Source organism: Empidonax traillii, unplaced genomic scaffold (assembly GCF_003031625.1).
Source record: "Empidonax traillii isolate 1590-97213 ecotype Southwest subspecies unplaced genomic scaffold, ASM303162v1 scaffold90:size2128546, whole genome shotgun sequence".
Lineage (NCBI taxonomy): Eukaryota > Metazoa > Chordata > Aves > Passeriformes > Tyrannidae > Empidonax > Empidonax traillii.
In genome coordinates this window covers 1,772,443-1,787,400 of record NW_020955283.1, presented here as the reverse complement: position 1 = coordinate 1,787,400, position 14,958 = coordinate 1,772,443, and the positions used below count along the sequence as shown (strand labels likewise).

The 14,958-nt window shown below is 37.5% G+C and overlaps 1 protein-coding gene across 2 annotated transcripts in view; it reads left to right on the top strand.

Moving 5' to 3' along the window:
• The window catches only part of THSD4 (thrombospondin type 1 domain containing 4), a 264,033-nt gene that overhangs the window by 118,979 nt on the left and 130,096 nt on the right, over nucleotides 1-14,958 (top strand). For both annotated transcript variants that reach the window (XM_027881547.1, XM_027881546.1), the window contains exon 7: nucleotides 4,374-4,510. In XM_027881547.1, coding sequence (XP_027737348.1) covers nucleotides 4,374-4,510 — 137 coding nt within the window. The remainder of the gene's footprint in view (nucleotides 1-4,373; nucleotides 4,511-14,958) is intronic.

Genomic DNA, 14,958 nt, shown 5'->3' with positions numbered 1-14,958 from the left:
TGCTTTGGTGTGTGGGTGGAGGATCAGGAGGTGGAAGGTCTGAGCAGAGACAGGGGCTGCGCAGGGCTGGGAAGCTCTGGTCCTATGACAGGTGGAATGTGCAGCCACATGCAGTGACCTGCCCAGCATCAGGAAAGGCAGCTGCAATTCAGGGACTGTGCCCCTTACCATGGCACCAGGGCAGCTCAGCACAGTGTTAGCATGTGGAAATATTCTTTCTCAGTGAAATGCAAACAGGTCTATTCATAAGCTCTCTGAAGTAGGAGTGTTTCCAGAGGGATGACTTTCTGCCTTTTCAACTGTGTATGGGCTTTAGATTTGGACTGGGCATTTTGTGAGGTCACTGATTTCTTACACTTTCATTTAATGAAACCAGTGAGGGCCATTCTCAGTGGAATGAGAGTGAGATGGTGCAGAGAGGCTGATTTGTCCCCCTCACATGGCGCTGTTGCTGCCAGCCCTGCCTGGCCCTCAGTGGTTTCATTGTGGCCATGAGCTCCCTCAGGGCCAAACCTTCTCGGAGGCAGCTCGAGGAGAGCTGTGCTCCTGGGAATGGCTGGACCCGGGGCGAGTTCCACAGAAGAACAAGTGTGTTCAACTGCAGAGAGTTTTTGGTCATAGTCCCGCTTGTTTCAGCGTCTCTCCCGGGATTTTTCTCCCTCAGGATGTGTATTTGGTAGGTGCTGCGCTCACCCTGGGATGCCTGCAGTGGCCAGACCTGCCTGAAGTGCTGGGCCTGCTTGGCCCCATCAGGGTGACACTGCCAGGAGTGTGTTGTGGGCTTGGACAAGCCTATGCTTTCTCAGCAGTGGGATTAAAAGATCAAGATTATTCTTTGAATGTCAGCCTGTGAATCCCAGTTTGTCCCTTGCTCATTTGTGCTTCCCAGCGGATGTGCTACTGCTGTCCCTCCAGAGGGTCAGCAGAGACAACTCAGCCTGAAATGCTGCTGAAAACCCAGTTTGAACTCCAGCCATTGGTTATGGTGTGATAACATCTCTGTCTGCCCTGTGATGCACAGCAGGTGCAGTTTGTAATGAAACATGAAGTCTCAGTGTCCTTGCTGGTGAAGTGGAAGGTAGGGGAACTGTGCTGAGGCCCTCTTTTAGCATGGCTGGGTCTTTTTCCTCATAAGGAAAGGTGAAAGGTAAATTTCAACAGAGGATTTGGAAAAATACCTCCCGAGTCTTGTAGTTTAGAGAAGACTGGGATATCCCTGAGACTTTGTAAGGAAAGTACTGATTTTTTGATTGAGATACTTATTTAGTGTATAAAATGAAAACCAAACATTACATATTACCAGGATTATTTACCAAAGGCACCTTCTTCAGTTAAGCCAGTAATGACTGTGTCTGGCAGAACCGGTGTGGTAGCATTAAATTTCACCCAAGTTCACTCTTTAATAAGGTAGCGTAAGGTGTGAATTTCCACAAAGGCTTGCTTGTGCTAAGGTGGACATGTGAATAAAAAGCAAATGCATTAAGAGGACATGTTAAATAGTACCCATATACTGAACTGTCCAAGTGAATGTGTCACAGTTAAAAAGGGCCCTTTTTTTTTGTGGAAATGTGTCTTGCTGCCAGCTAGTTTGGAAGGCCTTCACCTAGAAGCCTTACTGTGCTCCCAGAGATCAGATAGATCCTTTTGTAAAGTGTGGGATCAGATGGCATGGTACTCAAAAATCATGCCTATGTGGAATCAATCACTTCACAGCTCCTTGTTTAATTGACATTTTATGTCCAGTTGCCAAGCCAGTAGTGCAGCTTGACCTACTGCTTAAACTATAAAACCTCAAGAGTTGTGGCAAAACACAGGTTAGAGAGGGTGTCAGCATAAATGTGAGGTTAATAAGCAATGAAGTACTTTTTTACTAATGTGGTGTCTTGTTTTTCATGGGAATTCTACAGTGTGTTCTGCTGCAATTTCTGCATCGTACACAATAATACATAATGCTGACATAAAATTCCTGTAGGAAATGCCTCTCATTCAACAGGAGCAATTCAGTTAATGGATTTTGCTCTTTGTAAAGAAGTTTTTTCGGATCTTTCACCTCTGGGAACATTGTCTTTAGGTAGTAATAATGGTATATGCCTAAACAAGGTAGTACCTTATCAAAAGAATCTGAATATCAAAGGCTAAAGGATTATAGGGTGTGTTTGTCATTAAAGTCTGATTGATTGAGTGATTGATTTGAGGTCAAAGCCAGTGACTGTTCTAATATTTCTTTTTGTGTGAGCAGGAACAGTTTCTACTAAAAAAAGAACGAGACACAGAAATCACAAAATGGGAATAATTTAAAGTAATCTCAGTCTGGTTGGGATTGTTAGTGTGCTGCATTAGCAATGCAGGGGGCTGGCCTACCACAGCAGAAGTGAAAGAAGAGAGGTCCAGACAAAAATTCTATGCTTCAGCAGTTATCTCTTCATCTTTGAGCAGCACAAAAACTTTTATTGGGATATGGAAGGACAGCTGGTAATTTAAAGAATAAATATTTTAAAACATCAAAAACACATGAGAGAGAATCAGGAAATGAAGAGTATGGGAATGTGAGGCTTTGGGGCACTTTGAACTAAGGGGAATGAACATAGAAGATAAGGATATTTCAGAAACCCTAAATGACTTGTTTGACTTGATTTTAGGGAATTGGAAGATAAGAAAATGTACACTTTAGAGGTGCTGCTTGATTGCTGGTGTTCATGTTATAAAAATAGGACACTTTCAGGCACAGAAAAGGACAAGTTGACTTAAATTGTAATAAATCACTGAAACTGGATTGAATTTATTTGAGGATTCTGAATAGAGTTATGAGTGAAGTGATGAAGCTGCTAAGAATAATGCTCAGTTTGTCATTAAACCCAGCTGTTACACTTGGGAATTGAACTGCAGGAAATACTTCAGGTGGCTTTTTTGTTAGTTAGTTTGTTTGTTTGTTTTTAATAACTAAGTGAAGTCCTTGGAGTGATAAGGTAGTGAATCTATCTTAAAACAAAGTAGCCAATGGAAAATTACCTAATTGAACATGGCTTCTGCAAAAAAAACACTTAACATTAGTACAACTTTTTAAGGATTTTATCAGATTACCAGACACAGTAGATGATGTGTATGGGTGGCAGTTAAATAGCTGGGTGAGGGGAAATGGAAGATCCTGATTTCAGAATGGGGCTGCACTAATCCTGTGTCTGCACAGGGGGTAACTGAAGCTGAGCTGAAAGTTCAGTACTCTTACAGAAACCACATGATAAATATATATTTGATATAATTGTATTTATTTATTTTGGCCTTTTGTTATGTCTTAGCTGAAGATTCAAAAATCCACTGAAGTCAAGTAGAAAATCCTGTGAATACAATGTTTTAGTGGTTATCTAAGGGTATACAGCATCTCCTTGGACAGCTTAAGTAGTGGGTTTCTGTTTCAGTTTAGGGCGTGAGTTGATGTTTGGTGATGTGAGGGAAATTTTAGTTTTTTATTATGGCAGCAAATATTGTCAAAAGAAGAAGGATTTCTGTTTATACCTCACTGCCACTGTGTGACAGTGTAAAGAAATGGAAAATATTGTTATTTCAGTCAGCAAATAGGGGTAATAAGCTACGAGCAACTTTGATGTGACAGATTTGCAATAGAAAGGCTACAAAGATGTGTTAACAAACTTGATAGCAGGAGATATGTGGAGTGTTAGGCTCTATCTGTTTAAGGAACAGATTTTCACAAGAGAAGATAACATTTCTTGCTTCTTGTCTTTTGTGTTCCTCTCACCCAGAGTTCAGTGGACTGATTTCTTATTGGTTGTTGCATGTCAGCAGAAATCTTGGGGGTTTGCATAATGATGAGTTTTATGTATTTTTAAAAATTAAAGAGGGTTTTTGTGGTTTTTCCTTAATTTTTTTCTGACCTAATGAATAGTCACTAAAGGGCAACTTGTAAAAATAAAGAGAAAAATATATATATTTTTTTAAAATTTTCATCTATCTTGTTTAATATGTTTCTTGATGCTGGATTTATTATGCTTAATTGACCTGAACTGAACAGTGACTATCAGTGAGCCTGATTAGATGCATGTGTGTATGATTACAGTGTAATTTTGCTGCCACTTAGGAGTCATGAAATGCCGTAACATACTATTATGCTTTAAGAAGCCTAACTGGTGAACATTTTTTATGGAACTATGAATGCTTTTGGTCATTTAGTGAAGTCTCTGTCATTAATAACTGAGGTGTGTTGTATCTGACCTCGGACTCGGTTTTTAATCACCATCCATTTGATGTGGTCAGTTGGCCTATTTGTTCCTTCCTCTCAGACCTTGCTGTTAGTTTAATGAGCTTTTTAAGCCTCCTGCTGTAGTCTTTGTCATGGTGACTTTTGTGTCTTTCCCCAGTGAAGGGAAGCCAGAAGTGTGAGCTGAACTGCCGTGCCATTGGGTACCGCTTCTACGTGAGGCAGGCTGAGAAGGTGATAGATGGGACCCCCTGTGACCAGAACGGTACCTCCATCTGCGTGGCAGGGCAGTGCAAGGTAAGGCTGCTGGCTCTGCCCACTCTGCTGTGCACTGTCTAAACCTGTGAAATTGTCTTCAGCTTTTTTTATTTATCTTATTTTTCACATTTGCTTTAAAAAAAGGTTAACTTTTATTATTACATTTTTGAGTTTTTTCTTAACTAATGTTTCTATCTACTGAGACTAAACAATGCAATGCTAAAGGATGGATTCAGGAGGTGTTCTAGTCACCATTAAGGTGACTTCCAGTGAGCTTTTTCCACGTGTTGCTTTCTACAGAAGAGATCCTATGAAAGAATCAGAACAAAAAGATTGGAAGCTTAAATAAGAAAGAAATACAGTATCTTTCTTTGATTCAATTTTAGAGTGGAAATGTTTTTCTCAGTCTGCAACAGAATGGTTTTTCTTGATTGCTTTACGGCTGCTGCCAGTCTAACTTTTCTCATTGGTCCACATTTGGCTCAGGTCTTACTGACTCTCCATTTACTCAGCAGTGATGTTCTCTTAGAAAATTTTTGAGTGAATGGTTACTTTTCACAGATTCAGAAGGAGCCCCTGTGTTGACTTTTTGCAGTTTACTATGTAGATTCCCTTTGCAAGGAATAAATACACTTTCTGCAAGATGGTAGCAATCTTAAACAAAATGTTACAGTGTTTAGAAAACAAAAAGAAGTTAGTAATCTTTCAAGTAAAGTTAGTAAAAGGAATATATTCCTAGCAAGGGGCATTTGATGCTTGGCTAATGTTTGCTACGTATTTTGGCAAAAGAAGCAGAAATGGGTCAGATGTAACTCATGAACTCAAATAGTGAAGGTCAATTTCAGTTTAAATAGTTGGTTTGCCAGGGGAAATCACTTATGAATGCAACCTTGTCCTCTGCATGTGCAGATTCCTCTTTACTTGTGCACATCTGGACAATGTCGTGTTTGTTTCTGTTCTGTATTTCTTAGTGCAAGGAAAGCCGTAGCTTTGAATTTCCTTTGCACATGATAGAGCTGTGTGAAGTTGGTTGTACTTCAAAACTTTCCTTGATCTCAAACCAATTCAGAAATGGCCAGAAATCTGTTTTAATGACACTTCTGATCTATGACTCAGAAATCTGAAAAATAGATTTAGTATACCAGCTACTGTGCAGTCATCCCAGTGCTGTGCAATTACAGAAGTATAAACTGCTACATTTGTATGGGAGGTGTGGGCTAGAAATTGCATTGAAATTCTCTCTACTGCAGTTTGTGCCCTTGGTCTCTCTGTATGTACAGCTCTGAGAATCTGACTCCATCTGCTCTGTTACACTTCCGTTAGATGTGGATGCAGTGAGATCTTCCCATAGGGATTCCTAGGCTGGAGTGTTTTTTTTGCTGTAGTGTTTGGTCACCTCCCCACCCCCACTCTCTTTCTTTTTTCCTGTGGTGTTGAAAACAGATCTAAACAAGCAGATTTTGATTTTTATTGAAGCTGTTCCTCAGTGGTGCTTATTGCTCAATGAAATGATGTAGTCTGTCATTCTTAGAGAATCAGTGAACCACTTCTGTACTGGTGCCCAGTGCCCCATAAACAATAAATTACCATGAGAAAGCCATGATAAGGCAAGGTAAGGCACTTGGGAATGCTTCTAGTACAGCAAAGAGGAATGAGAGCCTGAGCTGGAGAAAGCGAAGGGAGTTGACAGAGTCCTCAGACACAGTGGTATTAACTGTGCTTGTACAGGAGGCTGAACATTGGAGGCTTTGAGGAAACACATTTAGCTAAAATATTGAAAGGTTTGTATTTTTCTTCTGAAAGGGACTCAATTCAGACTTTTTCCAGCTTTTTGTGATCAGTTCTTTTGATCTGTAGCAATTCACTCCTTCATTACTTGCCACCTCAGTAAAATTAAGGTATGTCAGTGGAAAGAAACTTGTCCTGTTGGGCCACATAACAGTTATGTTGAGATTTTTTATGGGTGTTGTGATGGTTTGGACCTGGCTCCCTGCCAAATGCCCAAACTCAAGTAACAACCCCTTCCCCCTCCCTTCTTCCTTTAGGGCAAATGAAAAAAAGTATAAAAATTGAAGAACCCGAAGTCAAGCTAGTTATATAAAAATATATATATTTTACATATATTACAGTTATATACAATTAAAATGCTATGTATACAGCGAAGGGAATCCAAACACCCCCTGAAGGGAAAGGGAAAGGGGAAAAAGGGACAAAAAGGGACACAGAAGAGGTATACGCAATCAAATCCAAGAACTAGCAAAATAAATCTTACCACGTCCCTCAGAAAAGCAAGATCGCCAGACACGGCCAGCACTCTCCAAACCTTCCACATGGCAGACCAGCAGTCGCTGAAGGCCTCAGGCTCTAGATAAGTGAGACCAACATAAGGATCCACTGCCCTGAACCTTGCTGAAGAGAAGAGAGCGAAGGCCTCTCCTCCCTTCTTATTTATACCCTGGTTTACATAAAAATCATATGAAATACTGGGAACGTGGCCACTTCCTTGGTTACAAACTGGTCACCAAGGAAGGCCTAGATTAAAACTACTACAGGTGTATTTCGAAGTTTTGAGTTACTATTTGACGGAATATTCAGAGAAACATAAGAAATGTGTCAAAATAAAGGAAAACATAGTATTACAGCTTCATTGTGCCTTAAAGCATTGTTACTGTTGACTCACCCTTTGTTTCAGTGATTCCCACAGTACAGGGTTAGAAAGTCAGTGCTACACATCTGGTGAAACTTGACCTCTAAATTGTCAATGGCATGTTTGCATTTGAGAAAAGTTGATGTTAGATGAGATGTCCTTCATTCTTCTTATAAGTACTTTAAATTTCAGGATAGATTCATCTATATAAAAATTACATGTATTGCTCTTTTTTTATCTATTCCATATGTAAAATTTCATGTTCCCTATGATTTAAAGATTAACAATTGTGATACACAAATATTAAGTTGCATATATTGTCCATGTCCTTGAATTTCAAGAGTTTGTATCCCATTTCTGTAACACCAACACTCTTAAAAATAAATGCAATAATTTTACTTAACGGTGGTTTATACGCTGCAGAGTGAACATGGATGTAGCTGAAGAATGTAATGGTTAGAGAATCAAATAATTGAAGTTTTGTACTGTCAGATGCTTAAGAGAATATTTTTTTAAAAAGTTGTCAGCATGTACAGTTAACTGAAAATGTTTCTCAAGTAATGAAGATTGTTCAAACTTTTCTTGTAGGGGGATCTTCCTTAGCTGCACATTATTTTATTTTTGGTTTAAGTCAAATAATTGAGTTGTGCCTAATGAATCTGTGGTCTCTATTACCCTCTGTTGGGCATTTTTCTGCATTACCAGAACTATAATACCCTTGTCTTACAAAACATTATCTGTTCTGTTCTCAGGACCATTGTTTCTGGTTAGTATTTTCAGCTTAGCTTATTCTTAGGGGAAAAAAGAAGATAGTAAATCTTTCTAAAATAAAAATAACTCAGAAAAAAAATAAAGAATGTGATAGAGACAGGTTTGCCTTGACCTGAAATAAAAATGTAACCTGTGTGTAGTAAAGGTATTTCTTATGTTAACCATTTAAAAGTTCTCAATATCTAAAATGGAGTCACACCTGTTAACAATGAAAATACATTCAAGAGAAGTTTTGTCTTAATATAAAAATTTAATGTTTAATATATTAATTCTCTGCTTTTTCTGTTGATAACCAGTGTTAGATATAATAGCCTTTTTATAAAACTTCAACACTATTTAATCTTACCAGGAAACGTAAAAAACCAAAATATGTTCCTATGATAAAATACCCTAATTTTGATTGGTCTTTTTTCACTTTCTTATCGTTCTGTCCCATTGTAGTAACTGGCACATGTAATAATGCAAGTATTACACTCAAAGCATGCTCATCATGGAAATGATTGTGTACTTCCTGGTGTGGACTAGACTCTGAATCCTAATGAAACTAAAACTTTTTAAAGTAATGAAATAATTTAAAATTAAAACAATGCAAAAATAGGAAGAATGGGGTGATATTCTACCTATGCAGAAGAAAGAAGTATAGCAATGAACTTGGTATGCAGTTGCATTAGTTCTGTGTAAATTTGTTCTTCTGCACATTTGAACAGTATTCTTTCTGCAGAATTTTGGAAAGTGAACAAACATTTTCTGACAGTCCTTTCAAGTTCCACTTTTGTTTTTTATCAGTTTTTATGTGGTGCTGCAGCTGGTTATTGCAAGATACAGGCTTTCAATATGTTTCACTATTACTGAGTGTGTGTTGTTTGTTTTAATACCTTTGCTATTTTACATATTTAAACATCTGTTACCTCTCTTCTAAGCCTAAATTTTGACAGTGCTGTTAAAGACTGCATAAATGGAGCTTTGTCAACTTGCTGTTGAGCCATAAGTGTCTGTTTTCTTCCTTTGAAGTGTTATTTTTTTCTTATTTTAAATCAGTAAATTTTAAGTTTAGAAGAAAAATGCAAGTAGAATATTGAGGAGGTTTAAATAAACAAAGTGAAGTATGAGGAAAGTATGCTCTTAATAATTTTGACCTTGACCATAATTTATGAAATGTGCCTGTAGGGAAGCATGTTGGGTGTGGTTTTGGACACTTCTGCTTGAAGTCTTTCCCAGTACTCGGGCAGGTGTGAGCACTGACTCACTGTGGGTTTGAAGACAGTTCCTTGCGAGCTGTGAAGCCAGTTGGTTTTGCACAGATTGTTGGTCACCACGCAGGGGCGCACTTGGCAAGAGTATTATTTAGCATTTTACCTAAACATTCATTTGGATGGGAACAGTAGATGCCTTTCAAAGGTAACTGAAACAACTATTTTCTGTCTCCTGATTTTTATATTACTTTTTCTCTTGCACTGTAATGAAGATTTTATTTACCTTAAAAAAAAATTGCATCAGATGTTGAAATTCTTGGAAACTTTTTAGGGAGATAAATTATTTCAGCTATAGGAAGCATATAGGAAGTATGTTAAATCTCCATCAGAAAAACAAGATTAGGCAAGGAGCTCCCATTTGGAACTGATGTGCACTGATGTCCAGGTAAGAGAATTATAGGTGTCATTATTATTTTAACTGAGGCAGCTCTTAATGTCTGTAGGATCAGAGTGACAGATCTGAATGATGAGAAGCATGTACTTTCCATGAGTTATTCTCTTAATTGATACATGTTGGAATATAGAGTTGTTCATGTAAAGGTAAAGCATTTGTCTCCTGTAGGAATCTCAATTTATTTGTGTAATGTTGATTGCTTACACTGAAGAAAGGTCTGGGGTGGATTTGTTTTTTTTTTCTATGTGCGCTTTCTTAAAGTTGGAGCCACTTCTTTCATTTCTCTGTCCTCTTGTGTTTAGTTTGTACGTTCTTCTGAGTCAGTACTCCCTGCAGTGCTTCTGTGAGGCTTTTCTCCTTTCTCCTTAGGCATTACTGTGTTCTTTTATCAGTAATAATGTGAGGAAGAACCTGATATCTGGATTAGTAAAGCAGAACCAAGGGCACATCAATACCTATATCTGCACTTCACCTGATCTGATCTCCAGAAAATGTTTGCTGTTGCTTGTTCATCTCACTTGGTTGTATTGGAGGGGGATTTCTTCAGTGACCCGGAACTTTGTAAAGCTTTATGTCACAAGATACAAAGGCTTTGAGAGCAGCCTGAGAAACTGTATCAAATAAACATTGCTCTGTGCATCAGTGGCCTGCTCTGGCCACTCGTACTTTGGTGTGAACCCAGCTAGCACAGAGGCCTGGGAGCATTGTTTGCTTTTGAGAAGGACTGGTGTTGCAAACTGTTTCCAGTTATTTGAACTTATTCTAAAAGTGGGCCTTGACACAGTGAATGCCTTCATTTGTTTATGCCATGGGAGCCACCGTGTTTAGAAGGTCAAGCTGAGAATTGTCACCAAAGCTTTGCCCAGGGTATGATTGCACAGCTCTGTGACAGCGAAGATGTAAGTTATGGAGCCCATGGCATTCAGATGCTGACATGCATTGCAGAATCACGTGAAAATTAAATCTCTAGTTTGTTAACATTCAAGGCTTGATTTTTGATCTGAAAAATATACCAGAAGCATGAAAAACTATAATTACAATAGAATGCTCTCTCCTCCTCTCTGCCTTTTCATATACACCACTATAATTTCATGGCTGTTAGAAATAGGACTCTTCATTGTTTCTCTTCAGAATGACTTGCTAATGCCAAGCTTTGCATTGTGAAACACCTGCTGGGCCTTAATAAAGTGTTAATGGAAGAAATGGGTTCCTTGGAGCTAAGAACTAACTGCTTTTTGCCACGTCTTCCCTTTGTTTGCATAGGTTTTTTGTAAAATGTTTTACAGAGTGAGCCTCTCTGAGATTTCTTGACCCCACTGTCTATAAAGTCTTCCAGCCTTCCTCCATTTATAAACCAACACTAACATGTTTTTTGGCTTATGATCTTTGACCATGACCTAATTTAAGTTGTTTCTGATACCACTACACAGCAGGTGCAAACCCTGCATGTAAAAGACAGTTAAAGCACAACTTTACTGCCTTTGAACAGAGCTGAAACTGCTGTAAAATCTGGTGATAGACAGTTGAGAGCAGCAAAACATTCAAGTCAGTTCAGTTCTAATGAAATGAGTAAGCACTAGATCTTCTATTTATTCTTTTCCCATTGTCACTCAGCCCCTTGCCCTGAGAATGGCCTTGTAATCCAAAGGATGGAGCTCCTCACTCTTCCATGGAGCTGCTCTCTGAATCTGTGGCTTTGCATCTTGTTTCACTATAAGTAACCCAGTAACACAGGTATTATTGGGGCAGGTGTTGCTTACAGTGGCATTTAACATATTTATCCAGCTCATAGAATACAGCACTTATGCTGTTCTTGACTCTCTTTAAGTTAGTGCTGTATAGATGTGGAATAAACCCCACTGAAATAACCATGAACAGTCATGAACATATTTCATAAATTTAATGAAAGTGAATTTATGTAATATCTGAATGTCATAATTGTCTACAAAACCTTTTTTTTTTTCCCCACTCCAGCACTTGAAACCCCAAAGAGAGATTTCATGGTTTTTAAAATACAGCCTGACAAGAAACTTGTGAAAAGAGCCAAAATAGTTCAGTAACATTAAAATTTGGCTTACAAATTACAGCTCTAAGCACTGGGGAAAAATGTTACCACTATGTAAATTTTTCCCTTCAGAGCTGCAGGGAAAAAGTAGAATAAAATATATTTACTATAAAAAGCCTGATTAAACATACTTTCCTCTTAATTGAGCAAAAGTTGTGATGTTGATTACCTAAGGTAAAATCTCAGTCTTAAAACATGTCCTAATAAGAATCCAAAACAGTAAATGCTTTGTAAAGTATTTTTTTTATCATTATAAGTTGTATAGCATATCAAGAAAATGTGTAATTAAGGTTAACTGATGCTTATAATTGTATGAAATGAATTCTCTTTTTAGATCTAGATAATTTTCTTAAAGAGCAAAGAGAAAACAGCTTCCTTGTATAACTCTGAAGGTTTAAAAATTAAAATGCTAGAACTTCCAATCATATTACATCTTACTGCTAGAATGTTATACAATTATATAATAATAAAATGAAATTAAAACAATAGGACTTTAAAAAGCACCAAATAAAACATAAACAAACCTAAAATGGTTTTACAAAATATCTTAATTCTAAAATGTTTTTAACTGCTTTTAAATATTGTACATAGCATTGTACTTGGAAAATGTTTGCTTTAATTCAGTTTAGACCAAAAGTAGGTGCTAGAATGTGGCATGGAATGGCTACTCCAAATTCTGATTTTATCTGTGCTCCACTCTGGGTCTCTTTTTTCCAATCAAATATAATTAATAATATATAACCTGCCTATGGGAAGCAGCTTGAAACACAGCAGAGTAAAGAGCTGTGTGTAACTTTATTTTGTTCTTATTTCTGCAGGGTTTTTTAACAATTGCTTTCCAGATTTGGATGTCTTTATAAAAAGGTAGAGTGTAATCCTTAGTCTGCGTTCTGCATATGTCTTCACAGGTTGGATAATGGTGTTAGAAAATACAGTGAGCTTAACTGTATCACTATCAAGTAGTTCTGATAAAGTGACACAATTAGGCAGTCTCATTATACTTGAGATACTGTTCTCTCTGAATTAGTTTCAAAATGATATATTTAAAAACGTTCAAAGTAAACCTAAGAAAAATTTAAAGTTTTCAAGAATGCTGGGGTTACTAATGGAATAGAAAATCAGATATTGTCCATTGCTGGGCCTTGTTTTTTCCCCTGATTAAACAGGTTGGTGTATATCAGGCTGCTAGTGAAACCAGGTTTGTTTAAGAATAATTAATTATTCCCTAGGTTAGAATGATCAAATGATCACTCTGGGGTGCTGCTGACTTTCTTTGGGTGTAGCATTTAATATATCCTCTCTTGTTCAGTCTGTGACTCCAAGTCAGCTGATAGTTCTGGCAGCTGAAGAATGAACCAGCTTCTGTAACTCCCTGCCAGGCTTTTTTTTTTCTTGTTCCTGTCTTTTAGACCTTTTTCCAGCATTTTAGTGTAGTATCTTTTTTAATGACAAACCTTTTAGGTCAGACTTTGGTTTTGGAAGTTTCTCTTTTCGCTTTAAGCTGTTAACATTAATTTTAAGTGTCTTTCTGAGGTCTACATCTGGCAATGTTTGCTAGATAGGAAGTGAGGGAGATGAACTAGGTTTTTTCAGTTCACAGTACAAACAGGGATTTAGTATCCCAGGAGAGCCATGATCTTCACCTTACTTGGCTTTGAAAAATTAGATAAAACCTTGTAATATGCTACTATAAAAGTTGGGAATGTGTATTAAGAAACATTCAGTAACACACCAGTTCTTCCTCACGATTGTTAAGACACAAACCTGAACTCCTGATCATTGGTTTTGCTTCTGAAATAGTGGGCTTCTGCCATGATGTGGAAATGAAGTGTAGACAAGAAGAAAGGAATATGGATAAAAATAGGAAATCAAGGTGGTATCAAAACTGTTCATTTTTCTCAGTCCCTTTCTAGACTATTCCTGAATGTACTCTAACAAAACCTGCTGGCATAGCTCCTAGCAAGGTATTTTGCAGCATGATCCTGCATTCCCAAAAGAGGAAACTGCTGAGGAACCGTGGTGTCTTTATCATGGCTGGGGTGAAGAGTTTTATGTTGTGTCTCTTATGCAGAAATTACTAATTTATAGTTAATGCCTTTCAAGTAATCAATAGAACCACATCTGTTTTGTGTTACATTGCAGCAGTTCAAAGAAAAAAAATCCAAGAAATTTCAACCATTCGAAATTCATTTGATTTCAATGAATGCATGGGAAAGCAATTGTAAAAGAAAATCATGTAGCTGCTGCAAAACCCCTCTTATGAGGTTAAATAGCAAAAGGAAACAAAGTAATTTAGATTTTATTGCAAAGAAACAAAGAGGGGTGCATAAGAAGTAAGATTCTGAAACTCAGATGTAAGGGATCTGTTAAACACCTGGACAAGCAAGGAATGGGGAGAAGGCTAATATGGGAACTAGCTGCATAAATACTCATTCTTGCTCTCCTGTTTAGAACATGGGTGAAACCCTCACAATTATTCCTAAATGATAAATGATAACAATAAAAAAAAATTATTCTCTAGATGTTGTGTGTCAGCAGAGGCTCTGAGTGGGCAGCACCAGTGTCGTGCCATTGTCCCTGGAGACAGGGGCACTTGTTTTGTTAACTTAATGTTTATACTAGAAGACTGTCACTGTAAACAGTCACAGATAATTGTGTCACTGTAAACATGGGAAAAGTAAGGGGAATAAAACTAGAATTGTTCACTATTAGAGCAGGCTTGGTACGGTATCATATATTTTATGAACGTTCTCATTTGGTTGTGTTCTTTCTCCCTCCTTGCTTGCATGGTGTCTGTTAGTAAAGTTTAACCTGCAGTGGAGTTGGAATGTGCAATAAGACTGTAAGTTATTTCAAATAAATTTAAAAAAAGACAATGTTATGTGTGCTGGAGGCAGCTTATTGGCAGATTGACATGCTCTTGTGGCAGGTGGGGTCATGAAGTAGAAGGGAGGCTATTTATGGATATTTGTGGGGAAAAATAAAGGCTTGCATGTGTGAGGATTTATGAGGTGAGTGCTAAAACAATAATTGAAACAATAAATGGAATGAGTATTTAATTTTAGTTTGATTTGTTTGGTTACTTTCTCTGTCAGTTTGAATCTGTGCTGTGCCCTATGAAGTCCATGGTCTAGAGGTCAGGTTTTTAATTTGTTTGCAGTTGGAGAACTCTGTTCTCCTTTGTTCCAGCAAAGTGTTAGCAACGATGCTGTGCTGACCAGTGATATTTCAGACCTCATCTTCAAGTCAAAGTTCTTAGAAATACAATTATTGAAATATATTTATTGCTAAAGGTTTGCTCCTCTCTTTTTTTTTTTTTTTTTTTTTTTTTTTTTTTTTTTTTTTTTTTTTTTTTTT